Below are 27,802 nucleotides of genomic sequence, written 5' to 3' on the forward strand. Positions count from 1 at the left end.
TTCACACAAGATCTCCATAAAACAGCATCTTGGACATTACTTTAGGCTGATGATACGAAGAGAAGATTGACCTGCAGTGTCAAGTCCCAGCCTCGAACGACTGCCTTGCAGGAAAGTAGGTCTACGTCTCAACATAAGAAAATGCAGTATCTCACCACAGATCGAAATGGTGCGGGTACCAACAGAATAAATTGTGTGGATCTCCAAATAACATAGATTTCTAAGTATCTAAGCTCTATAACTTTTGCTGATGGAAATCTCAGCCAGAAAGCTCTAACCGCCAGAATAGCACGAGGCCCAAAAGGCACTCTGTGTACTGATTCCAAACTGGCTTAAGGGGTTCCGGAAAGGCTCAAAACCATGAAAAGTTCAATTTTTACTTTTTTGCGTTTTCTGAATCTGCAGACTATTACCTTTTAATAGATATATAATTTATTCAATTCCGAAGACTACAACTATTTTTAAATTTTTTTGAAATGTGTTCTACATGGGCGTGACCCACTGTGGCGCTGTTAAACTGCTGTCAAATGGTGTTATTATTAACGTCCGTGTTCATCAGGTACATTTTAGTGATGCGAGATAAAGTATGTGTTGTGGCTAACCTGTGATGGTTCAATATATATCGCTGGTGTGATTGTCGATTGTTTCATGTTTATTTACTCTGTCGTTATCTCGAAAATATTCGTAATTAATTCTGTTTCTTGAGTCTCTGTTTTGTTGAAGTATAATAATGAGTAAAAGTAAAGTTATTAGAAATCCTCTGAAGGCTTTTAAGAAAAGGAGAAATGTTGGAAAGCCAAAGGTATGTGTTATTACTGTAAACAATAAAGACGATAACCAAGTGAGTGAACCTAACCTCTCAAGTACACCTGCCCATAGCAGTCAAAGTGGGAAAGAAAATACTTCACAGAAGAAGCTTGGTTCAATGAGTGAAAACTATGAATGTTTTATGGGCGAATCGGATGTGAATGAAATATTTGATATGTCGGTTCTCAAAGGAATTTTTTCAAACTGTGTAAGATGTATTCATTGTAGTGAAGTTGGTCTGGAACTCTCCATAATAAAGCACGTAGGACTTGCTAGTGAAATACAACTGAAATGTGATAAGTGTTCATACATGACCACCTTTTGGAACAGTGTTGCAGTAACTGCAACTGAAGAAAATGGTAGCACAATCTACGAACACAACAACGAGCGATGCTTGCTTTAGACAAGGAACGCCTTCGGGCTGCAGACAGGGCTGTAAAGAGTCTAGAAATACAAGCAAGAGTAAACAGGAGGAGGAACAAGAGGAAGCTGGAGGAGGAGTTTGCAGAGGATGAAGATAATCCATCCTATGGACCTGGAATGCACTAAAAAGTTAATCCAATCTTTGTCGCTCGATTCCCAAAACTTTTATTTTCTACATCTACATCTACATCTATACTCCGCGAGCCACCTTACGGTGTGTGGCGGAGGGTACTTATTGTACCACTATCTGATCCCCCCTTCCCTGTTCCATTCACGAATTGTGCGTGGGAAGAACGACTGCTTGTAAGTCTCCGTATTTGCTCTAATTTCTCGGATCTTTTCGTTGTGATCATTACGCGAGATATATGTGGGCGGTAGTAATATGTTGCCCATCTCTTCCCGGAATGTGCTCTCTCGTAATTTCGATAATAAACCTCTCCGTATTGCGTAACGCCTTTCTTGAAGTGTCCGCCACTGGAGCTTGTTCAGCATCTCCGTAACGCTCTCGCGCTGACTAAATGTCCCCATGACGAATCGCGCTGCTTTTCGCTGGATCATGTCTATCTCTTCTATTAATCCAACCTGGTAAGGGTCCCATACTGATGAGCAATACTCAAGAATCGGACGAACAAGCGTTTTGTAAGCTACTTCTTTCGTCGATGAGTCACATTTTCTTAGAATTCTTCCTATGAATCTCAACCTGGCGCCTGCTTTTCCCACTATTTGTTTTATGTGATCATTCCACTTCAGATCGCTCCGGATAGTAACTCCTAAGTATTTTACGGTCGTTACCGCTTCCAATGATTTACCACCTATGGCATAATCGTACTGGAATGGATTTCTGCCCCTCATACTGCCCCTCATACTAAATACATGTTTTCTAAGGATCTTCCAAACATATTTGTTTCAAACTTTCAGTAAATGTTACACAGTACCTTCTGCATAATTTAACACAGCCTTTTTCCAAAAAACTGTGTATTTTTGAATATATACATAAAAAATTGCAAAAAAATGTTGTGAATTTTCATTACAATTGAAAAAAAAATCATCTTTAATAACTGAACTAAAATTTTGTAAAATCCCTGTGTTAAGTTGTAGCCCATATTCCAATAAATGATCTGTAAAAAGTTCAACTTCCTACCTCAAATACTTTATGAGGAAAGATGTAATTTATAAGCGTTATTTTAACATTGCAAGTATAGGGCGTTCCGGAGCCCCTTAAGTCGAAACTATATCGATCAGTAACCATTACAGCTGCACTGTACGGTGCTGAATGCTGGTTTTCAACAGAAGAGATGGAATTACGACTTGCTGTGATGGAAGCAAAGATGCTCAGGTGGGTATCTGTATTAACATTGCACGATGATATCACAAATGATGAAATTCCTTAAGTTACATCGAGTAGTGTTAGTAGATGACGAGGTGGGAGAAGCCGTCTGCTGTGGTATGGGTATTGTTTTAGAGCAAGCGCAACAACAGTGCTGAAGACTGCTTTTAGTTTTGGAGTAAATGGTAAACAGCCAGTAGGAAGACATGGCCAGCGGTGGCTTGACACTCTGCACGAAAATCTGAAGATTCAGACCTCCACCGTGATGAGGCACAAGACCGGATAAAATGGCGAAGAGCAATAACAGCGGACCGCACCGGTGCGTGACGCTGAGGAGGAAGAAATCCTCTTTTTTTTTTAAGCAGGAAAACTACACTCCTGAGAAGTCCTTAGCGTTAGTTGACGTTTTTGCCGGTGCTGTTAGTTGTTAGAACCATATTATTATAAAATACGGCTGAGAACCGCGGGCCGCAGGAGTACTTGATTGGGCCGCATGGGAACCGCAGGCCGCAGTTTCACTATCACTGGTCTCTAGTAAATCACATGTTTTTATATGGGAGAACATTTTCTAAAAGTTTGCGGAGCGTGTATGCCAGGGTACCATCCTGTATTTACCTAATTGGATACAGGAAACCGCCTAAACACCATATCCAGTTACGCTGGCTCACCAGCCCACGTTGTGAATTCTGGAGGCGGATTCTATCACGGCTCACGGCTGTACCAGTGGGTCGCTGGATATCTTAATGTGAATTTCAGATTTCCGAAAATATCTCCCCCCCCTCCCCCCTCACACACAGACACACACACACACACACACACACACACACACACACACACACACACACACACGTAACCTAGATCGAAACATGGTGGCCGTAATTTCTCTAAGGCAAGGGACCACTCGCAGTCAGGTATCCTAGAGCTGTTGGAATCTCATTTTAAGGTGGCTATCTCATCTGCATATCCTCGCTGCCTGGAGAACCTAACACGATGTAATAGTATTGTGGACCGCTCTCAACTGTATTGCTGATTCGATACGTATGTTCTCCAGGTGTAGCTTTCAGGCACAACGGAGAAAATGTGAAACGAGGTCGATGTCCTAAGGGAAAAAACGGCAAATAGGCAATCGCTGTAAAGGGAGTGAGGCGAGTTTTCTCCGTTCATTTATAGCCGCGTCCTTGAGGGTAGCTCGCAATTGCGAGTAACGAGGAGAGGATGGCCGAGCGCCGCAGGTTTCCAAACCGCAGCTGAGCCGAGCAAAAACCGCCGCTGCTTCGCCTGCTTACGAGTCTAATAATGGTAGGCCGAGGCACGCAGCTGCTGGAACTCGGCAGCTCCACCGTGCCGGAATGTCCAAAATGCTCAACAGTAAACACCACTGAGCCAAGTACTGACTTGGTACGCCTGTTACCACGCTTTTTAAATCAGCCTAGAATATTGGGGTTTGTCTGGAAAAGTATCCATATCGAACGAAAGAATAGCGCATTATTAAGTATTATAAGCGATACAGACAACTTAGCAGTGTACATCTGACATATAATAGCGCAATAAATCCAATTCGAAAGAAAGCAGATGCTGACAGGCATGAATATTACCGAACTATTAGTAACTCACAGCTGCAAAATGTTGGCACGAATTATTTACAGGAGAATGGAAAAACTGGTGGAAACTGACCTCGGGGAAGATCAGTTGGAGTTCCGGAGAAATGTAGAAACACGCGAGCTCGTGCTGACCTTACAGCTTATCTTAAAAGATAGTTTAAAGAAGGGTAGACTTCCGTTTGTAGCATTTGTAGAGATTGAGAAAGCTTTTGATAATTTTGACTGGAATATACTTTTTGAAATTCTGTACGTAGCGTGGGTAAAATACAGGGAACAAAAGATTATCTGCAGCTTGTACAGAAACCAGACGGCAGTCGAAGAATATCAAAGGGAAGCAGTAGTTGATAAGGGAGGTAGACAAGGATGTAGCATATCCTCAACGTTACTCAATCTGTAGATTGAGCAAGCAGTGAAGAACAAAAAGTTTTAGAAGGAATTAAATTTCAAGGAGTAAAAATAAAAGCTATTGAGGCTTGCCAATGATACTGACTTGGAACAGCTGTAGAATGGAATGTGCAGTGTCTTAGAAGGTGTGTGTAAGATGATGAACAAAAACAAAAGAAATACAAGGGTAACGGAATGTAGTGAAATCAGGTGATGCTGAGGGAATTAGATTACGAAATGAGACACTAATGGTAGTAGACGAGTTTCGCTATTTAAACTACAAAATAAATGATGTTGGACAAAGTAGAGAGAATATGAATACAGGTTGGCTATAGCAAGCAAAGAATTTCTTAAAAAGAGGAATTTCTTAATACTGAATATAAATTTAAGTGATAGGAAGTCTTTTCTGAAGGAATTTGTCTCTAGTGTAGCCTTGTGCTGAAGTGGCACGTGGACGATAGGCAGTTCAGACAAGAAGAGAACAGAAGCTTTTGAAGTGTGGGGCTACAGAAGAATCCTGAACAATAGATGGGTAGATCGCGTAACTACTGAGGAGGTACTGAGCAGCAAAACTAGGGAGAAAAGAAATTTGACACAACTTGATTAAAAGAAGATTTCGGTTGGTAGGACACATTCTGAGACATCAAGAAATCACCAATTTAGTATTGTAAGGAAGTGTAGAACATAAAAATTGTAGAGGTGGATCTAAGCGTTAATACTGTAAGCAGGTTCACATGGATGTAGACTGCAGCATTTAGTCGGAGATGTAGGACCTTGCATAGGATAGAGTACCATGGAGAGCTCCATCAAACCAGTCTTCGGAGTGAAGACCACACCAGTATCTGATTTGTTAAGTGGCAAGTAAGCATGCACGTCCGAAAGAGTCAACAATATTTGTGAAAGTGAGTGCGGACATGACAACACCACCTATGGAGAAACTGTATCCTGCATAACAGCCGATAAAATATGTATGTGAATATGGTGAACAATGCCGATAGTCACATCTGTTCGGCCACCCGAATATTTTCTTTTATGGTAAGAAGTTAACATGTGATGCACCAGCAAACTGCACACCACGTGTTACAATTTTTGTTTGCTATGAAATCTAAAGTAAAAAGAAATTGCATTTCGGCGCTGCATACATCCAAAGTGCACAAATGCGAAACTTAAACCGCAACAGTAACTGTATGTGGTCAAGGTTCCGATAGTTGTCACTGGAGCAGTATACTGGGTAGCTGACGCCATGAGACAGTCACGGCGCAATGGAATTTCCGCTGTCATGAAAATTCCTGATTGATTAAAATCGGGTTTCGAACCAGGATTCTTATCTTTCTCAGACAGCGATCTTACCGACTTTGGTATCGAGGCACGACTCGCGAACCGCCTTCAGAATTCAGTTGCATCCGTACCTTTCTCCCGCTTTCCAAACAGCATATACTTCTGCTGGACCGCTACGTTCTTCAATGTGAATGTCCGGTTCTTTATGCAGTACACAAAAATGAATCCTTGATAATACACAAGCCTTTTGTTCGAATATACGAAAGAGTCAAATATGTAGCTGCCGTTACACTAAAACAACAAGGGCTTCAGTAATATCTTTAAAAGCTCTGACATCAAATGACGATCACTTGCTCTACAACTAAGTCCTTAGCGACAGAAATTCGCTTGCGATTCTTTAGTTGCTCTACGAAGACATAAAAGCAAATATTAACTTTTCTATTCTATATTTGCAGTCCAGCAACCGCTTACAAATTTACAAGTTCTCCTGATATGGTCTGTATATGAAATTCTTGGACAAAAGTATATTTTTGCTGACAAGTAATGACGATTTTTATTTTTATTAAAAATGAAACACCTCCAGCTGTACTTAAGACTCCATATTTATTTGGCTACTAGTTTCGACGTTGCGTCAACGCTATCTTCAGGCCCGTACAATTTGATGATATCAATTGTGTGTGGCTGAGTGCTAGAAGTCCGCGGTGAGACCAATACGTACTCCACATATTTAAATATGGATGTACGAAGAGTAATGACGATGGTTAATTTCCTTGATTGATCTTCGATGGAAGAAAGTACTGTAAAAAGGACAACTGATCTTTCAAGATAATGGATTTTCCTAACTCCCTGAACCTGAAATAGTGCCGCGGAAATTTACATTTCGTCTGGCGTGTCGCATAACAATTACTATTCCGTACTTGCAAGGACGTTTCTTAGATGTAGGGTCAGTGCATTACTTGCTAAAGATCCCTTAGATGCAGAACACCGTTTACCCTTGCCACACGTATTGACTCTCGAGCAGAAATTAGCAGTTGAGGTAGACGGCAGTAAGCTTAGAATCACAGTTCTGCAGCTCTGTAATCGACGACTAATATCAAATTCGTTTCGGTGTAAACGTGTACTTTAACACAGACACCACGTTCTCGCTATTAATAATAATTACCTTATTTTCTTACAGGTGTCATAAGCGCTATTCGAGTGCGCAGAAGGCGCTTTGATTTCGAATTGGAACCGAAGAAAATTGCGCAGTGGTTAAACCATTGAATGCTTATTCCGGAGAAGCAGGCTTAAATCGTAGTTGGAAATACTGACTTAGGGTTTTTACAGTTTCTCTAATAATTTTTAGCAGGCATCCCAAGGATTTCCTCGCGTTGCTAGAAGCTTAATAGGCTAAGAATAATAATAAAAAAGCAATGGAATTAAGAAGTGCTCGCAGATCTCGTGTCTTTTTTAAACAGTACGAACACCATATACTAATGTTTCTAAAATGAAGAAATCATTCTGTGTCGGAGAAATATTCAATCCCAAATAAGACAAAGGAAAATACCTCATCTGTTGGACTGTAGCTGCTTGCCCCTTCGGTAGACGCTTTTCCAGCAGCGCGATCCGAAATCGCTTCATATATCGACACTATCCTTTCCCCCGAAGGCACTAGTCCTGTAGCACCATGGAAGAACCAATGCGGAAGAGAAGAACGCTTGAAGGTTGAAATGATCGGATGTATTACGACCACGGGTTGTGCTTGACATAGCGCTACGCACCGACGTTGCGAAGGACAAGGAAGGAACGTTTCATCCTATATACTGGTCCATACAGTCACTAATGTACGGTGGGCGTTCAATAAGTATTGCAACACATTTTCTCGGCCAATTTCGGCTGAAAAAATACGGATTTTGTTGTGGAACATTGTGGAATATTCCCGTTCCAGCGCTATAGTTTCACGAAGTTCCGATAGGTGGCGCCACTATACGCAGCCTTCAAAATGACGTCTGTAACGGAGGCGCGTTCCAAGCAGACAGCTGTCATTGAGTTTCTTTTGGTGGAAAACCAGAGCATCGTGGATAATCATAGGAGCTTGCAGAATGTCTACGGAGACGAAGTGAATGGTGAGTCGTTGGGGGCTTCTGTACTCATCGCAACAAGCGCGCGCAAACCTGTCCACTCTCTCGCATGCCGGCCGACCGCACACGGGTATGACTCCTGCAATGTTGGAACGTGCGGACACACTTATTCGAGGTGACAGGCGGTTCACAATCAAACACCTCGCTTCTGAACTTGTCTCTGTTGGTAGTGCTGATAAATCGTCAACAAAACTTCGTTGGACTGTTGTTCCTCATCCCCACTACAGCTCGTTTCTCGCGCCTTCCGATTTCCGTCTGTTTGGCCCAACGAAGGATGCAAATCGCGGGATGCAGTAAGTGGATGATGGGGAGGTTATTAATGCAGCAAAATGTTGGCTCCGACGTCGAAAAGTAGAGTGGTACCATGCGAGCATACATACCCTCTAGTAGCGAGGCGTAAGACTGGCCCATTGAACAGAGATTATGTTGAAAAATAGGGTTTTGTAGCAAAAGAAAGGGGAATAATATGGTGTATTGGAATAAAACCAACTCACTTTCAGAGCTAATTGTTTTGCATAATTTATGAGATCTCTTTGAAACATATCGTGTTACTTGCCCCATGGTCAAGAAATACCTCAGAGCTTAATGAATGAGTAATCTTTAAGATTAGGACCTGTAATGTTCCCAACATACATAAACGATCTGTCAGCTAGCGTCAGCAACATTATCAGGCTGTTCGCTACCACGCCGTTCTCTACAGGAAGGTATCGTTGTTGGACGACCTTAAGGAAATGCAGAAAGACTTGGACAAAACTTTCAGCTGATGTGATGAATGACACCTTTCTTTAAGTGTTGGTGAATGTAAGACAATAAAGAGAAACAACAAGATCGTACAGATTACAAGATTAGTGGTGAACATCTTGAGCACGTAACATCGTGGAAGTATTCGAGGATAAGACTAAGAAGCGATATGCAATGGGGCGAATTCACACAATTATTATTAGGGAAGGCGAATGGAACACTTAGGCTTGTTGGAAGGATTCTGGGAAAGTGCAGTTCGTTTGTAAAGCAAATCGCTAATGTGAGCAGTTCTAGAGCATTTTGCCACCTTTTGGAATCCTTATGCGGTATGCATGACAACAGACATCAAATGAATTTAGAGACATGCTGCCAGGCCTGTAACAATCAATATAACCCATACGATAGGGTAACCACAGATGCTCAGTGAACTTAAATAGGAGTACGGTTAGAAGCTGAAATAATGAATTAAAATTTATGCCAAGGCTGGAACTTGCCTATTAGGCAGATATGCTAATCACTACACAACCGTGGCCTTATGGCTGCCACAGGTGCAATGGACTACCCTACTCCAAATTCGTCCTGAACACAATCTCAGTTCACACCTTCAGCCCATTTTCCCCATATTAAATCTTCAGTACTGCCGTAGGCTCCCTGGTATTGGAATAGCACCCTAGCTGTCGGACATCGTCGGCAATACTGACGACTTAAGGAGGGAAAATGGGCTGAAGGCATAAATTGAAGTTTGTATTAGGGAGGAGCTCTGGATTAGGGTAGTTTGTGCAGCAGTGGTAACAAAAATGGCACGGTGGTGTAGTGGTTAGCAATTCTGTCTATTAAGCAGGAGTCCAAGGTCCAGGTCTTGGTCATAGCATAAATTTTAATTCATTACTTCAGTTTCTATAAAGTTGAGACTCATGTCCCCTGGAAAATTTAATTCCATCAGAATAAATAGAAATCTTTGGGAGAAAGGGGATGTTAAATTTGTATAACTTGTATCCCAACAAGACATTGCGACAGCTCTGTTATCACCCTCTTGTATCTCACTTAGGCATCATGAGAAGAGGAGATTAGAGTAGGTACAGAAGCATATTCTGTCCTGATCTTCAGTTCAAAGACTGATTCGATGCATCTTTTCATTTTACCTATTGTTTGCAAAACTTTTCATCTCTACAGAACTACTACGTCCTACATCCATTTGAACCTGGTTACAGTACTGAAGCATTCATACTCCTCTATTATTTCAACCCCCTCCACCCCCCCCCCCCCCCACCTCCTACACACACACACATACTACCATCCATTACCAAATGGATGATTGCTTGATGCGTCAGAATATGTTGCATCAACCTGGAGTGATGGTATCCTTGGCAGTCGCTGACGAAGGTTATTTTCCGAATAAACACACATGAAAGCCAATTTTGATGATTGAAGTTATTCAGCGCAATTTATAGAAAATATTTTTCACAGAGTAATTATTCTTCTGCACATCAGCATATACAACCAAAAATGTCTGCATCGGTGCAGGCTTCTGTCTGAGAAAAGTAAATATCAATGTATATGTATTCACGGAGATCCACATCCGCACAGACCATTAGGGATTGGCTACAACAGTCTCAGTCCGCTCTCAAAAGAGGTACATAGAGTGGGCACGTTAAAAGAAAGCCTGCGAGCGATGAGGCGGGGTGCAGGAAACAGCCCTTCCTGTCGGACTCTTCACTTGCACTAATGTCCTATATGCGATCTCCTTTACCAATGAACCCACCCTTCCTTAAATTTCTCCGAATAAACCGAAGTCGACCTTTCGCCTTCCCTACCACAGTTCTCACATGCTCGTTCTATTTTCTATCACTTTGCAACGTTACACCCAGATATTTAAACGACTTGACTGTGTCTAGCAGGACACTAGTAATACTGTAAACCAAACATTACAGGTTTGTTCTTCCTACTCATCGGCATTAACTTACATTTTTCCACATACAGACCAACATGACATTTTCCGTGAAGAACACTATCGTACGGACGTCTGTTGACAATTTGTATGTTTATATCGTGAATCAGACACAGGACGGAGAAACAGCTGTTTACGGAAGTCTGTTGCTAAGGTAGAATACTCAAAATTTCTGGGTGTGTGCATTGATGAGAAATTGAATTGGAAGAAGCACATCAATGATCTGCTGAAACGGTTAGGTTCAGCTACTTATGCTATTAGGGTTATTGCAAATTTTGGTGATAAACAAAAGAGTGTAATCCGAATAATAGCTGGAGCCCACCCAAGATCACCTTGCAGACATTTATTTAAGGGACTCGGGATATTCACAGTACCTTCGCAATACATATATTCACTTATAAAATTTGTCATTAATAATCCACCCCAGTTCAAAAATAACAGCGAAATGCATAGCTACAACACTAGAAGAAAGGATGATATTCACTATTGTGGATTAAATCTCACTTTGGCATAGAAAGGGGGTGAATTATGCTGCCACAAAAATCTTTGGTCATTTGCCAAATCGTATTACAAGTCTGACAGATAACCAACCAACATTTAAAATCAAACTAAAAGAATTTCTGAATAACAACTCCTTGTACTCAACAGATGAATTCTTAGATATGAAGTAGTAACTGTAAAAAAATTGATTATTTTGTGTAAAAAAAAACTTACGTAAAAGGGACGCGTTCCACGTTTTTGTTGTGGTCTTCAGTCCTGAGACTGGTTTGATGCAGCTCTCCATGCTACTCTATCCTGTGCAAGCTGCTTCATCTCCCAGTACGTACTGCAACCTACATCCTTCTGAACCTGCTTAGTGTATTTATCTTTTGGTCTCCCTCTACGATTTTTACCCTCCACGCTGCCCTCCAATACTAAATTGGTGATCCCTTGATACCTCAGAACATGTCCTACCAACCGATCCCTTCTTCTAGTCAAGTTGTGCCACAAACTTCTCTTCTCCCCAATCCTGTTCAGTACCTCCTCATTAGTTATATGATCTACCCATCTAATCTTCAGCTCTCTTCTGTAGCACCACATTTCGAAAGCTTCTATTCTCTTCCTGTCCGAACTATTTATCGTCCATGTTTCACTTCCATACATGGCTACACTCCATACAAATACTTTCAGAAACGACTTCTTGGCATTTAAATCTATACTCGATGTTAACAAATTTCTCTTCTTCAGAAACGCTTTCCTTGCCATTGCCACTCTACATTTTATATCCTCTCTACTTCGACCCTCATCAGTTATTTTGCTCCCCAAATAGCAAAACTCCTTTACTACCTTAAGTGTACACGTTCCACATCATTACGAAATGTATTCGTGATCTATGGGAAAAGGATGTATGTATGTATGTATGTATGTATGTATGTACTGCTTTAAGTTTTGACACCAGGATATGAGCCTGTAGGTTAGCAGATATTCCCGTGGTTTGAAACACGTCCAACAGTCGGTTCAGTAAGGTAATATGCCAATCCCAAGTTGCAATAAGGATATTGAATGGGTAATGCAGTATGTAAATGGGGACGAAAATCTAATAGTCATGGGCGACTGGAATGCAGTTGTAGGGGAAGGAGTACAAGAAAAGGTTACAGGAGAATATGGGCTTGGGACAAGGAATGAAAGAGGAGAAAGACTAATTGAGTTTTGTAACAAGTTTCAGCTAGTAATAGCGAATACCCTGTGCAAGAATCACAAGAGGAGGAGGTATACTTGGAAAAGGCCGGGAGATACGGGAAGATTTCAATTAGATTACATCATGGTCAGACAGAGATTCCGAAATCAGATACAGGATTGTAAGGCGTACCCAGGAGCAGATATAGACTCAGATCACAATATAGTAGTGATGAAGAGTAGGCTGAAGTTCAAGACATTAGTCAGGAAGAATCAATACGCAAAGAAGTGGGATGCGGAAGTACTAAGGAATAGCGAGATACGTTTGAAGTTGTCTAACGCTATAGATACAGCAATAAGGAATAGCGCAGTAGGCAGTACAGTTGAAGAGGAATGGACGTCTCTAAAAAGGGCCATCACAAAAGTTGGGAAGGAAAACATAAGTACAAAGAAGGTAGCTGCGAAGAAACCATGGGTAACAGAAGAAATACTTCAGTTGATTGATGAAAGGAGGAAGTACAAACATGTTCCGGGAAAATCTGGAATACAGAAATACAAGTCGCTGAGGAATGAAATAAATAAGAAGTGCAGGGAAGCTAAGACGAAATGGCTGCAGGAAAAATGTGAAGACATCGAAAAAGATATGATTGTCGGAAGGACAGGCTCAGCATACAGGAAAGTCAAAACAACCTTTGGTGACATTAAAAGCAACGGTGGTAACATTAATAGTGCAACGGGAATTCCACTGTTAAATGCAGAGGAGAGAGCAGATAGGTGGAAAGAATACATTGAAAGCCTCTATGTGGGTGAAGATTTGTCTGATGTGATAGAAGAAAAAACAGGAGTCGATTTAGAAGAGATAGGGGATCCAGTATTAGAATCGGAATTTAAAATAGCTTGGGAGGACTTACTTGGGGGAAGTGGCAACAAAACGACTATTCACGTTGGTGTGTAGAATATATGAGTCTGGCGACATACCATCTGACTTTCGGAAAAGCATCATCCACACAATTCCGAAGACGGCAAGAGCTGACAAGTACGAGAATTATCGCACAATCAGCTTAACAGCTCATCCATCGAAGCTGCTTACAAGAATAATATACAGAAGAATGGAAAAGAAAATTGAGAATGCTCTAGGTGACGATCAGTTTGGCTTTAGGAAAAGTAAAGGGACGAGAGAGGCAATTCTGACGTTACGGCTAATAATGGAAGCAAGGCTAAAGAAAAATCAAGACACTTTCATACGATTTGTCGACCTGGAAAAAAGCGTTCGACAATATAAAATGGTGCAAGCTGTTCGAGATTCTGAAAAAAGTGGGGGTAAGCTATAGGGAGAGACGGGTCATATACAATATGTACAACAACCAAGAGGGAATAATAAGAGTGGACGATCAAGAAGGAAGTGCTCGTATTAAGAAGGGTGTAAGACAAGGCTGTAGCCTTTCGCCTCTACTCTTCTATCTGTAGATCTAGGAAGCAATGATGGAAATAAAAGAAAGGTTCAGGAGTGGAATTAAAATACAAGGTGAAAGGATATCAATGATACGATTCGCTGATGACATTGCTATCCTGAGTGAAAGTGAAGAAGAATTAAATGATCTGCTGAACGGAATGAGTACACAGTATGGTTTGAGAGTAAATCGGAGAAAGACGAAGGTAATGAGAAGTAGTAGAAATGAGAACAGCGAGAAACTTAACATCAGGATTGATGGTCACGAAGTCAATGAAGTTAAGGAATTCTGCTACCTATGCAGTAAAATAACCAATGACGGACGGAGCAAGGAGGACATGAAAAGCAGACTCGCTATGGCAAAAAAGGCATTTCTGGCCGAGAGAAATCTACTAATATCAAATACCGGCCTTAATTTGAGGAAGAAATTTCTGAGTACAGAATTGTATGGTAGTGAAACATGGACTGTGGGAAAACCAGAACAGAACAGAATCGAAGCATTTGAGATGTGGTGCTATAGACGAATGTTGAAAATTAGGTGGACTGATAAGGTAAGGAATGAGGAGGTTCTACACAGAATCGGAGAGGAAAGGAATATGTGGAAAACACTGATAAGGAGAAGGGACAGGATGATAGGACATCTGCTAAGACATGAGGGAATGACTTCCATGGTACTAGAGGGAGCTGTAGAGGGCAAAAACACTTTTATCCTGCTTCCGAGTTCTGGGCCTAGTGCATAATCTAGAGCTGCTATGAAGATTCCAGCACTAATGTTGAGTCCGAAAGGAACTGCGGTGAACTGGTAACTTCTTCCGGAATAAATGAAAGCCGTATACTTCTTTGATGACTCATCAAGCTTGAGTTGCCAATAAGAGCTCCGCAAATCAATGCTCGTCAAATATTTGACATCCTGGAACCGTTGTATAAGTTTGTCTATGTTTTCCGGATGTGTTCTCACTGGAATTATGATTTTATTTATTTCTCTGGCGTCGAGTACCAGTCTAACAGTCCCATTTGCTTTTGGCACGACTAACAGGCTTGTAGAGGGTTCGATCAAACCCCATTTCAACATGCGAGCTATTTCCTTTTGAACTTGAGCCTTTAACCTCCAGGGAACAGGATAGAAAGTTCAAATTGCCAGTAGCGAAAAGGCATATAGGAGAAACTGGATAATACTGGTACGAAGCACCCGCGCACAGTGGCCCGCAGCGTACCGAACGTGTGCAGAAGCAGACGCAGGACTGCGGAGCGGCGCTGGCGAACTCACCTGACCTGCTGACGCGGCGGCCCGACTTGCGGCCGACGAGGCGGTCGTAGAGCGACATCTTGTGCGGGTGGTGCGCGCCGTTGGCCGGCTGGCCGCCCCCGCCGTTGACCACGCCGACGCCGATGCCGCCGCACTCGGGGCTCGAGTAGACCGAGTTGTGGCGCGTGCGCCCGAACGGCGCCGTCGCGTACGTCGTGCCCGAGGACCGGCCCGAGCCCATGCGCTGCAGCTGCCGCCGGAACCAGTTGCCGCGCCGCTCCACCAGCGGCGTGTCCACGCTCTCCTGTGTGCACGCGACACGGCAGTCGCACTGTCAGAGCCACTCACAGGGACACCTGACAAAAGATTACACCCCACCACCGGGAGACATCGTGCTAAAAACCGTCGAACACAACGTCTTACAAGGAGACGGCACGAGCGTGGGGTCGGCGATTTTGCCCGAAATTTTGTGTGGTGAAAGAGGACCCCTAACACCTCACGTGGTTAAAATATTAGGACGCACTACCCGGAAAGTCCCGGGAAAAATCGATCCAAGTTTCTTAGGTGCCTTATGAGTATAAAATGTTAGTCCATTGCCGAGTCGCCGTCTGACCTGGTTGTTTAGGGTTCGGACTCTTATGCCAGAGGTCTCGGGTTCTTTTCCTCCTCTGGCACTTTTTTTCTTCTGTTTCATTTTCTTTTGTTATTCCACCAATTATTCAGAAAGTTTCCAAACCTACATTATCTTTAACAAATTAGTTACATTACTGAATAAAAATTATTTTCTTTTTGTCCAACAACACAATTCATGGCAGTGGGTTTTCCATTTTTCATTGTATATATAAGGAGAATCATTGGGTTTTTAATCAGAATAACAAATTCGATTGGGAAACATTCAATTTTTATACATATAATAATTATAAACAAGAACCGCAGTGGTAATTATCGTAAAAACAAACAAAGCAATAATTTTTGCGACATCTTGCGCAACATATAAAAGCGAATTTTCTACAATCACAGGACGTTTGCAATAAATCTGTACAAAAATATGCCCATTAACATTTACGAAAATGTTTTGAGTTTCTGATAATTTTGAGGCAAACCAGTCATGAATCATGTCTCGGAATATTGGTAACCATAACTGGTGGTGAATTATAGAATGAATTTTTATACAGTCTTCCCGGGAATTAATTTCACGATTCTTCTGTAACAACGCGCTGCAATTTTGCAAACAACAGAAGAAAAAAAAAAGTGCCTGAGGAGGAATCGAACACGAGACCTCTGGCGTAAGGGTCAGACCGCTAACCATGTAGCGCCTAGAATCGCTCGGCCCCAGCGGCCTGCAATTGGTAGTACAAACAGTAAAATTCCTTAAGTCGCGCGCAATATTTCACTGTCAGTTGGAATAGTTTTCGATGGAACTGAACGAAGAGCATGGAGACTTTACACTGATGAGCCAAAACATTATGACCACCTGGTTAATAGCTTGTTTTTCCGCCTCTAGAATTAAATACATCATTCATTCTGCGTATCGGATGTCAGTTTGTTGGTAGGTTTTTGGAGGCATGTGGCATTAGATTTCTATGCACACGTCACGTAATTCGCGTAAACAACGGGCTGCTGATTCTCGTACGCGGTGATGGCGGCCGATAGCGACCCAGATGGGCTCCGTATGATTTACATCAGGCGAATTTGGTCGCCGAGACATCAACGTGAGTTCACTACAGTGCTCTTCAAACCACTGTAGCGCGGTTCTGGTTCCGAGACACGGACAATTATATCGCTGAAAGGTGACATCGCCTTGGGGGAAGCCATCAATTATGAAGGGATTCAGGTGATCTGCAGCTGACATTGTGTCTTCGATTACTACCACAGGTCCCACGCAAGCGCAAGAGAATGTCTCACATAGCGTAATACCCTTCCCACCTGCCTGCATTCGTGGCGCGCAACTGCTGTCGAGCCGCCGTTCACCTCGATGACGGCGTTTGTGGAGACGACCATCGACGCAAGGTAGCAAAAATGTTATTCACGCGAAGAGCCGACACGTTTCTACTGATCGACGATCGAATCCCGATGGTCCCGTGCCCATTGCAATCCTAACTGACGATGTCGCTGCGTCAACATGTGAACCCGTAGGAGTGGTCTGCTGCAGAGCTCAATATTCAACAACGTAGGAGAACGGCGTGCTACGAAACACTTGGGCGTGCACCATCATTGAGCTCTTTCAGTAGAGATTCCACAGATCACCATCTATCCTACTTTATAGAGCAGACAAGCCTCCGAATCCCACGTTGTGTGAAGATTAGTGGACGTCCAACCATTTAGCGCCTAGCAGTAGTTTCACTGTCCTACCTCTTTCCGTGTATGCTCACGATAGTAGCACTTGAACACCAGCTTCGCTGTTTTCGAGATACTTGTTCACAGGCTCTGCGTAATAATAATCCGCCCTTTGTCAAAGTCGTTTATCTCAATGGATATGTTCATTTGCAGCCCTTATCTTTGCTAGGGAGATCCCCCGTCCGTGTTTGCTCCGCTTACAAACTTTTGTTACCGCGTCATGTGCATCCAACATCACGGTGGGCAATGGTCATAATGTTTTGGCTTATTAGTGTATATACCTATTACTGCAAAGTACGTTGGTCAAGCAAAGAGCCATGCGTGGAACGATTTTCGACTCAGAACTTGCTCTTGTTGAATTTATGAACGAAAACGGACTGCAAGAACAAAAACTACAACATTTGGAATTGATTCTGGACCGTAACTTTAAAGTAGACTTGAGTGCACACTGCTCGCTGTGCGACATTACAAGGTGAGAAACATCTTCTGACTTAGTGGGGATGGATTTAAAAGAAAAACCGCGTTGTAGAAGGAATATATTCTGACAAACACTGTCCAGTTCACTAAGCTCACTGCCGTTAGAGCAAACGCGATGTTTGAAGAATTCTTTGTGACCTTGAAAGAATTACGAGGATCGTTTCCTAAACATTTTTAAGACTCTGCCAGTCTTACACTTTTTTTTCGAGCTGTTTTCGAGACCATTTGCGGTTTCAGTTGAAAGCGCACCTCTGCATGTGTGTCGTAACCGATTGATCTGCAAGGTAAGCCGGCCGCGGTGGTCTAGCGGTTCTGGCGCTGCAGTCCGGAACCGCGGGACTGCTACGGTCGCAGGTTCGAATCCTGCCTCGGGCATGGGTGTGTGTGATGTCCTTAGGTTAGTTAGGTTTAAGTAGTTCTAAGTTCTAGGGGACTTATGACCTAAGATGTTGAGTCCCATAGCGCTCAGAGCCAAACTGCAAGGTAATTCCCATTTTAAAGACAAATCCCTGTAACGTCAAAATTGTTCAGGACATTAGCACTGCTTCAGGTACAGTTTCCACGTCTTAATCACGAGGTTGTGAAAGTGGTACAATATTTCGACCAACATTTATTTGTGAAGGACGTTTTTTCGATTATGAAAAAGTAAGTCGCGATTACGTGAGCGCGAAAATCCAGTGCGTTCACAGTTTCTCCCTCCTCCCGTCCAGTCAGCGTTGCGTGAAGATGGGGAGGGGGGAGGAGAGATTGTGCATCGAAAGTGAGTGCTATGGTATTCGTCACTCGTGCCAGGACACAGCCCGCGTGTTGAATTCTTAGTCGCCCCTTCCGTAAAGCCACCATATTTCGGGGATTTTGATTTCTACGTTTCACCCCCTGTTCCCAGACATATTATAAGGGATTAAGATCGGGTTATTTAGCGAGCCATGCGATATGGTGCCTGAGTATTCGCCAAACTGGGAACGTATGCAAGCAACCGTGTGAACACAGCTGTTGTCATGTTGGAAGACTGGACTGTCCACAGAATACTATTCCTAAAGATGCAGGAGAACGGGCGACACTTGGCCACCGAGAATGTAGCAGTAAACATCTTGGTTCATATTTACGTTATCTGAACGAATGGACCCAAGTCATGACACCACCACGAAAACATCACAGGACTGTCTCCAGCCCGATCTGCATCCTCCACACGATACACAATAAACGCCTCCTTGGGCGTTGGTGCACTCGACACCTTGCGTCATTTTTAAAGGAAGAAAATTGCACTCGATGGACGACGCTACGCGCTTCCAGTCTCCTGCTGTCCAGCTTTTGAGTTGATGAAGACGTGCAGTTTTATGTGCCTTGTGCGCAACGGCGTATTGCGAGGTACTAGACTCTAAATGTCCATTGTAAGCAGTTCCCTTCGCATCGTGCACCTAGAAACTCGTCTAAGAAGGACTTGCATTCACAATTCATGTCGTGTTTGAAGCTAATAATCACCGATAAGGTGTGATGCTTCTCTCCACTCCCTGACAGAATCTTCTTACGACCACTATTCTTACGCCATGTTACATAGCTGAAGGGCGGTACACCATTTTTGCAGACACGTTGGACAGTCCACTTTGATGTACTAAAAGCCAGGCAACTTCATTTGTCGTGTGATAAAAGGCACATCTGAACACAATAGCCCCTTTTACCATTTTGTTATGTCTCCACGTTTACCCACATTACCGTGCCAGCCTGATACACCCACTTCACTGACATGATTTACGTCAATGGTAGCGGGTCACGTGACCGTATGGTAACGTCGAAATTAGCCTTGACTGCACTTGGTGCCAGAGAGCAACTCGGATGAAAATTTTCAGCACTGCACATCTTATCTAGGGCTGTTCTTTGAAATACTGAACTGGAAATACAGTACTTGTCATGCTTTGACTTTACAAGCCTGACTCTAATCTGCAGATGTGCACTTTCTACAAGCAGTGTGTGATGGATCGTATTTGGCACAAGCATTGACTAGTGTCCCCAGAATGAGATTTTCACTCTGCAACGGAGTGTGCGCTGATATGAAACTTCCTGTAAGGTTCGCAGGAGAGCTTCTGTAAAGTTTGGAAGGTAGGAGACGAGGTACTGGCAGAAGTAAAGCTGTGAGTACCGGGCGTGAGTCGTGCTTCGGTAGCTCAGTTGGTAGAGCACTTGCCCGCGAAAGGCAAAGGTCCCAAGTTCGAGTCTCGGTCGGGCACACAGTTTTGATCTGCCAGGAAGTTTCATTGACTAGTGTCTTTGTTTCCTGTCCCATTCATGAAGGGCGCGAACTGACGTGTATTATGAGCATCCCCAGGCACGTTCTTCTCTTATCTTGTCCTCCACATACTTATCCTAAGAGATAAGACACATAAAGCACAGTCCCTTTTGAACAGCACCTGAATCACATTGTCTCGAATTTATGCGAACACTGTCTCGAACACGTCGCTCGCTCGCTCTCAACGAGTGCCTTGAGATCACAGAACATTTGTGACACTCTTTCGGTGCAAACTGACTGCTCACAATTTATCTACTCCTATAATAACCCCAAACATCTGAATAGTGTCACAAAATTACGTACGTGATTTCGTCCTTAATCTGCGATATCTTTCCAGATTTATATCTATGGACCTTATCTCCCCCCCCTCCCCCCCTCCCCCCACCCTTCATTCGCTTTCCCTAAAACTGTATGTTCATTGAACTTGGTACCATCTTCTCCCCGATATAATAGGTGTCCGGATTCTTTTGATCAGATGGTGCAATGTCTTGTGAAATCAGATGGATCTTTTGAAACACATTATGTATTAAAGCCAACGATGTTTTTTTGATAATAACACTCAAGACGGTCGCTAAACGACGTTAACGTAATGTAGAATGAAAGGAAATACCGTACTTTGGTCTGTGTCATAATCTGCAACATATCGACACAAGGAAATCGTGGGAAAGGAAAGTGTATGTAAGGTCCTGGAAGCGGTGCAGTTCCGGCGGCAGCTACTCACGTAATCCGCGTAGTCTTCGACGGGCACTTTGGAGCGCGGCACGTTGGCGTACATGGAGTCCGCTTCCTTGACGACGAACGTCTCGGCCGAGCCCTTGGGCTCCGAGCGGCGGAAGTGTCCCGAGGCGAGCGTGTAGGGCAGCTCCGTGGGCACCACCTCCTCCCAGTACTGGTCCTTGAGCAGCTCGGGGTGCTCCTCGTGCATCTCGTCGACGATCATGTAGGCCGCCTGTGGATATGAGCACACCACGAGTCAGTCGCCTTGCCGCTTCAATTCAGAACGCAGCCGTTCACACTAGACGTTTCGGAGGATTGTACCACAACCATCACTAGGATTCATCTGGCAGCAGTGTAAAACAAAGAAAAAATACAAAAAAAAATTTCAGTACAAAGTTACGTGGATGTTCCGATTGCATAGGCGAACAGTAATACCTTTACATGCAGCCTGGAGCTCTTGCTAGGATAGACAGCGTTTTCCACGTAGCATACAGCCGCACTAAGAATTTAGTTCCTGTCTGGCAGTGTAGTATTGTGTGTTGTAGTCTGCGATATGTATTGTATTGTACTGCATGTTAACTGGGGACCTAGAAACGACGGAGAGGCTCCGTCCCCGCCGCAGCCGCAGTGGTCCACAACCCCACGACGACTACCGCAGTCCACTTCACCCCTCCGCCGCCCCACACCGAACCCAGGGTTATTGTGCGATTCGGCCCCCGGTGGACCCCCAAGGGAATGTCTCACAGTAGACGAGTGTAGCCCCTATGTTTGCGTCGTAGAGTAATGGTGGTGTACGCGTACGTGGAGAACTTTTTTGCGCAGCAATGGCCGACATAGTGTAACTGAGGCGGAATAAGGGGAACAAGCCCGCATTCGCCGTGGTAGATGGAAAATCGCCTAAATACCATCCACAGATTGGCCGGTTCACCGGACCTTGATACATTTGCGCCTAGCGGATTCGTGCCGGGAACCAGGCGCTCCTTCCCGCCAGGAAATCCGTGCGTTAGACCGCACGGCCAACCGGGCGGGCGCGATATGTATTACTAGCTACTTTTAATACACTTTCAATGCTTTCAGGCTGGTTTGCCCATCCTCAGACGAGGTCCATGTTAGACTGGAATGTGTTACACTGTTTGTTAGTTGCCGAAGCCAACGAATGTGAAAGCAGAAGACTTCCTGAAGTGTCTTGGGCTCTGTAGCAATGTCCACACACTCCACTTTAGCACAACTCCGCTCAACTGTCACGAACTCTATTAGGAGATAAGAACAAATAACATATGAAAATAATAATGTTAATTTTATATAATATTTTTAATTATTGTGTGTTTGTTTGTGTGTCTTTCTCTCTCAATATGTAGCCGACGTGGTTGCCACAGTTCATTCACTTTGGTTGTAAACGACTGTAATGGACCCACCATACTACATACGTAAATCGTATTATGTCAACTTTATTTTAAATTAAACTATTTTACGAACCCAACAGTGTAAATCGCGTTTTTTTAACTGTAATTATCCGTTTCGGCCGAATTAAGCCTTCTTCAGATTTGAAACTAGAATAAAGAGAAATAAGTATACCAGGTTACGTGAAATACAGGGCGATTGCTACCTCAAACAGCGAGTATGCCGTCGTTATAACTGAGAAGACAAAAAGCTCATTGATTATATATGTCAAACTTGGCGTTATTGTTACGACAGAGTACCAGCAACAAATTATGTACCTATTGATGTGTGCTGTTGTGTTGCTGGTACATTTATTACCAAGGTTAAAATATCTATAAAATATATTAAAATTTAGCAACTTAAAAATTATGAAATGGAGCTGCTATTCTGCTATAGTTTCATTATTGCGATAGTATAATATTTTAAAAAGTTTCTCCATTATATTTGTCACACAATAAAAAAAAAAAACGAAGCTACATAAAATGTAGAAGCTTGAGACATAATTGTCATTGAGTCCTGCGTATTTTTAAATTGATATATTCTAATTTTTTATTGGTATTTTAGCCTAGGTAATAAACAGCAAACACCACAGGTAGTAACAGTCCTATATTTTAGGTAAACTTTTTCACATTTGTATATATAAATAGCTTAGGTGATAGGAACTAACTAATTTTTTATTATCTTTATTCTAGTTTTAAATCTCAATATGATCTTATTTGGCCGAAACCGGTAATAACAGTTGAATAACAATGTAATTTTGATCCTTTTTTCGTAAGATAATAAACAAAATCGCTTACTTTGCCTGCGTCACAATGCTGCCATTCTATAAAATTCATAGCTCCTGTTTATACGGATTTTTATGATACTCGTACGAGGCATCTGCTGCGCCCGAGGGTCAAGGAAAAGTCTGGTATCAATTCAAGCTATAAACAGAACTGTCTTTGCATAACAAGTTGCCCTGTCGTCAGTAAATACAGTCGCTGATCCGTAAACACTGCAGCATGCTTGAAATCGTGTTGCGTGCGGTCTGTCTACTAGGCGCAACTACTCGTTTATTTGAAATTTAGGTATTTAAGGCAACGAGACGAAGAACACACTTATGTAAACAGTTTGTTGCTTTTAGATAAATTTCGTATTGCGGAGGAGAAGGAAAAGTTAGAGTAACACATTCCGTCAACATTTACGTAACCAGAGGTGGGACACCAAGTTAGTTAGTTGGAAATTGACAGGAAAAGGCATCAGAAGCAATGTTGCTGAAGGACTAACTTCTTCAGGCACGTGTCAGATGAATTTTAGAACATACAGTAAAGAAGTATACAAATCAAATGTAAGTTTCATAACCCGAGACGGGGCATACCACGATAAAAAGGGTCCAGATTGTGTGTGATGGCGTCATTCTTCCTAAGCGGGATTCAAGTAATGTCGCGACCTTAAAAGAAGACGTACGTAAGACTACGATAAAAGGACGTGGACTGTTACATATGGAGATTTGACTCGGGCCGGGAAGCACGCAGGGACAGCCGAAGTGGTGGTCCTATCTCTTGCACAGACATCCTTGGGCGTAGATACTAACATACAATCAACGCCATGTCATTACAGAGGCGTCATCGCCATTGCAACTGTCTATAGACTGCAGGGAGCCATGATTTCCGTAGATTTCGATCAGGCATTCGATCACGTGAAACACATCTTCCTTGCGAAGGTGATGCAACGAATGGCTTTCACATCTGCCTTCGTCCTCTTAATTATGCGTCTACTTCGTGACGCTTCGTCGAGGGTGATGGTCAATGGACGGATGACAACATCAATATCGATCGCAAGGTCAGGTTGCTCCCTTTCAACGATCATGTACGCTTCTCTGCGACCTGCATTGAGGTTTATCAGAGCTCACCTAGGGAGAACGCACATTCAAATGTCGCGCCTATGGGGATGTCTTCATCGTACGTATCAACGAGGTGGTTCAAGAGGCAACACGGTGGATCGAACAATACGGAAAGCAGTGCGGGCAGATATACGAACTTCGCCAAATCCTGCGCGATGACCACTGGAAGGGGACTCCCTGATGAAAGTATGGCTCCGTTCAGGACGATAGAGACGCTATGCGTCTAGGAATCTTTTTTATTCTAGACATCCGTCGTACCACGGGAATCAACTCCCTGCGTCTTATTCAGACCAACAGGACGTGCGTTCGATGCCAGTTATTACGAGCAGTCGACACGTTAAAATGTGCTGTTTATTAACATTTATACTGCATTCCGTATAACACATATCGCACAAATTTTATCTGTCTCTATAGTGATGGGGCGCCGTATCCAAGCGGCCCTCTGTTATTTTGTCAGTACTGGTCACATATTCAAGGTCAAGTACGACAGCGTCGCACTCCGCAAGCGAAGAGGGGGTCTCGCCCTGGTCACTGTCCATGTGCGCGCAAAAATTCTTTACGTAAGTACGATGTTGAAGTTATGGGATCACAGCCTCAACAGTCTCACGGGACGTTTGGTCGACTAACTCGCACCTACATCACGTCAACCGCCGATCGCCCTGGCCCACATTGCACCAGCGCTATCACGTATCAATCTTTTTTCTTCTGGAATACATGTCCACTCAGACTCTCCTCGCACTATGGCTCCCACTACGCGAGGTATTTATCATCTGTTAATGGGGACTCATCTCACGAATGCTGTCGAAGAGCGTCATCCACAGGCATAGGTGGGCGGTGGTGTGGCTCGCAGTTCATCAACCACACCACACCACGCCACGGAAACGAGCGCCACCTGGTACATCGCTGTTACCGGTAAATACCAGGCGCGACAGAAAGTCCATGTCATCGCCCTGTTGGACAACCCCTCTGCTTGGGTGTAATGTAAACGACACGGACGAACACCGTCTTCGGCGGCGGGCGTATGGTTCCTTCTCCAGCAGGTACTGCCCTTTATCTCCGGGCGGCAACGCACATGATCGCCCCCATTATGATCTTGTGTCCGGACGAGATTTATTTTTCCCCTTCAAAGATGGATCCCGTCACCTGGATAAAGGGTACGGCCGTTCTTTATCTTTCCAGAAATGGGCCCAAGAACGAGACCGAATTTTTGGACATTTCTGCTAACATGGCACCACATAATGAGAAAAGATAATAAATACCAGTTTACTTTTGCTAAATATCTAGACGGCATTTTCTCCAACCCGCCCTGCAGTTGGAACCTCCCCAGTTAGTGGGTTAGACAGGTGAAGTTATTTTGTCATGACCAAATCATAGGCTCGGCGATCGCTTTACGAAGCAAGTCTCCAAACGGCTTCTTCAAAACGAGTGGTTGCAGGTACGTTTCCGTACATCAGAAGTATCTTTGAATTATTTTTGTCACTGCGTCCTATGTTAATTAAAAGAGTTTTCCATTATTCTTTTTACACTGTACAACTAAAAGAGACCCACACAAAACTGTTTCCTTAGTTACTTGTATCCTGTAATTTCTAGTTAATGGGTAAACTTCAATTTTAGAGTAAGAACTATGATTATTATGACCATATATATAAATTTGTTTTGTTATCAGCACACCTAACTGAGGTATTGCGTTCTGTAATCCTGAAAACCGTTCTATAAAATTTAATTGCAGTAAAACTAATTTTTAACAAACCGGCAGCGTGCACGCTTCCTAGACTGGGAGGCAAGCCAGACTCGGATTAAAAAATGAAAATAAAAAATAATAGTAAGGCGACCGCTTAAAAAATTAAAAAACAAATCGGATGCGGGTTCGCATCCCAATTCATCCGAAATTTTTCACCTTAGGAAAAAAAAATGAAAAAGTGGTCAAGGTAAAACTGCTCGCGATAAGCGGAAAACCGAGATCGAGTCCCGGTCCGCGAAAAATTTTAGTGTCACAGCTGGATAATACATCCAAATCCATTGCAGCTCATGTCACGAAATTCACGTTCAGCAAATAATTTGGAAATCTTGCAGCTGTGGCAAGCCAAAACAGATTACCTCTTTAGGTGCTGGGAATATCGGTATTACCCTGAAATGAAAGAACAATGTAAGCAATGGGATACATGTGGATTCACTACCGCCGAAGAAGCTGAATATAGGCCTACTCAGTCATTATCGGGGAATTTGATGCTGAATGGCTATTTTTTGTGACTGCCAATGTGAGGTGTAAACAAGATTACGCTCGTAAGCGCAAATGTTGTTAGTAGCGTATTACCGAAATCTCCTGATGAGATTACAGGAAGCTGTCCAAGGATGAACTTTTGTTCCAAGACAATGACCCACCTAATTCTGCATGAGAGAAAGTAAGACATATCACTTTTTTCGGCTCTCAAACTTTACTTCCACCCCGTATTCTCTTGACCACCATGTGACTAATTCCTGTTTCCTCGTATGAAGAAGCCGGTGCATGCTGAACATTTCCATACTGACAACGGCACTATTTTCGAGGTCGGAATTTTCGTGATCAGCTATAATGCAGACTTCTAAAAGCGAGGTCTCTGCCATTCTCTATCGTTGGTAAAAATTTGTGGCATGGAAGGGTGAATATGTAGACAAGGACTAACATCATCAACCAGTTTCATGATCGCAACATTTTTCTTCGTGGTGATAGTTGAAACAATACGAATACTCCTCGTAGCCCCCTTCGGTAGCTGCGCGGTCAGCGCGGTGAATTGCTCTCCGAAGGGGCCTTGGTAAGATTCCCGGCCGGGTCGAAGATTTCTCCGCTCGAGGATTGGCTGTTGTGTTGTCTTTATGTTCGTATCGTCATGATAGACATTCCACTGTTGAGATGGTTGTCTGGAAACTTCCTGAAAGCCAGTAAATTAAAGAAAATACCCATCTTATTACAACAGCGGAAACAGAACAGAGATGACGACACCGGTTCGAATGATGCGACGCAGGGCACACACAGTACTGTGAAGTGCCGCCGCATGTGGGTCAGGGAAGCCGCGGCTGATCGGACGTCCGACGCATGCGGGGCACGGCGTCGGCTGCCAGACAATGCCCAGTTATGAGCGGCTCGCGTTTCACAAGACGGGCGGCAGCAGCAGCCGCTGTCGCAGCCTCGCACGCCCCCAACGGCTGGCATCAGCGAAAAGGCTCACGCGCCGCTTCGCCAGCTGTAAACACGGCCGTGAGCCGCTGGATGCCCGCCCAGCTGTCACCAGATTTCCCCTCGCGGCACGTCGGCCGCCGGGCTGCCTTGAGGAGGAGCGGCGGCGGCAGTTTGTCGACGAGGACGCGTCTCCACCTTCTCCACAAGTGTGCCGATGCCTAACAGTCTCGTGTCACCGCCAGGGCAATATAAAGATTGGGAAATGTGCATTTTTTCATTTAAAAGAATGATAGGCTTCCACTTGAATAACATACTTTGTTCCCCAAAAACAACTGTTAACAATTCATCCGACTTTCTAAGCATCATTAACTTGTGACGCCCGAGTTTGGTGCACTTCGTTGCCAATCTGAAAGTTAATGTATGTCATGTTGAGTAACAACAGATATTTCCAACTGTTGGGCATCAGCTCAAATGACAGCTTCCTAACGATTTCAGAGACTGTGACAAGGTGGTTAGGATACTATAGC

At 43.5% G+C, this 27,802-nt stretch overlaps 1 protein-coding gene across 1 annotated transcript in view; it reads right to left on the reverse strand.

The window, feature by feature from the left end:
* Positions 1–27,802, reverse strand: part of LOC126259782 (bestrophin-4) — a 568,776-nt gene that overhangs the window by 26,838 nt on the left and 514,136 nt on the right. Inside the window, exons 8-9 of the mRNA XM_049956790.1 lie at positions 20,801–21,028; positions 15,003–15,285 (exon numbers count right to left, since the gene is read on the reverse strand). Coding sequence (XP_049812747.1) covers positions 15,003–15,285; positions 20,801–21,028 — 511 coding nt within the window. The remainder of the gene's footprint in view (positions 1–15,002; positions 15,286–20,800; positions 21,029–27,802) is intronic.

The sequence above is a fragment of the Schistocerca nitens genome, chromosome 5, assembly GCF_023898315.1.
Source record: "Schistocerca nitens isolate TAMUIC-IGC-003100 chromosome 5, iqSchNite1.1, whole genome shotgun sequence".
Taxonomy (NCBI): Eukaryota; Metazoa; Arthropoda; class Insecta; order Orthoptera; family Acrididae; genus Schistocerca; species Schistocerca nitens.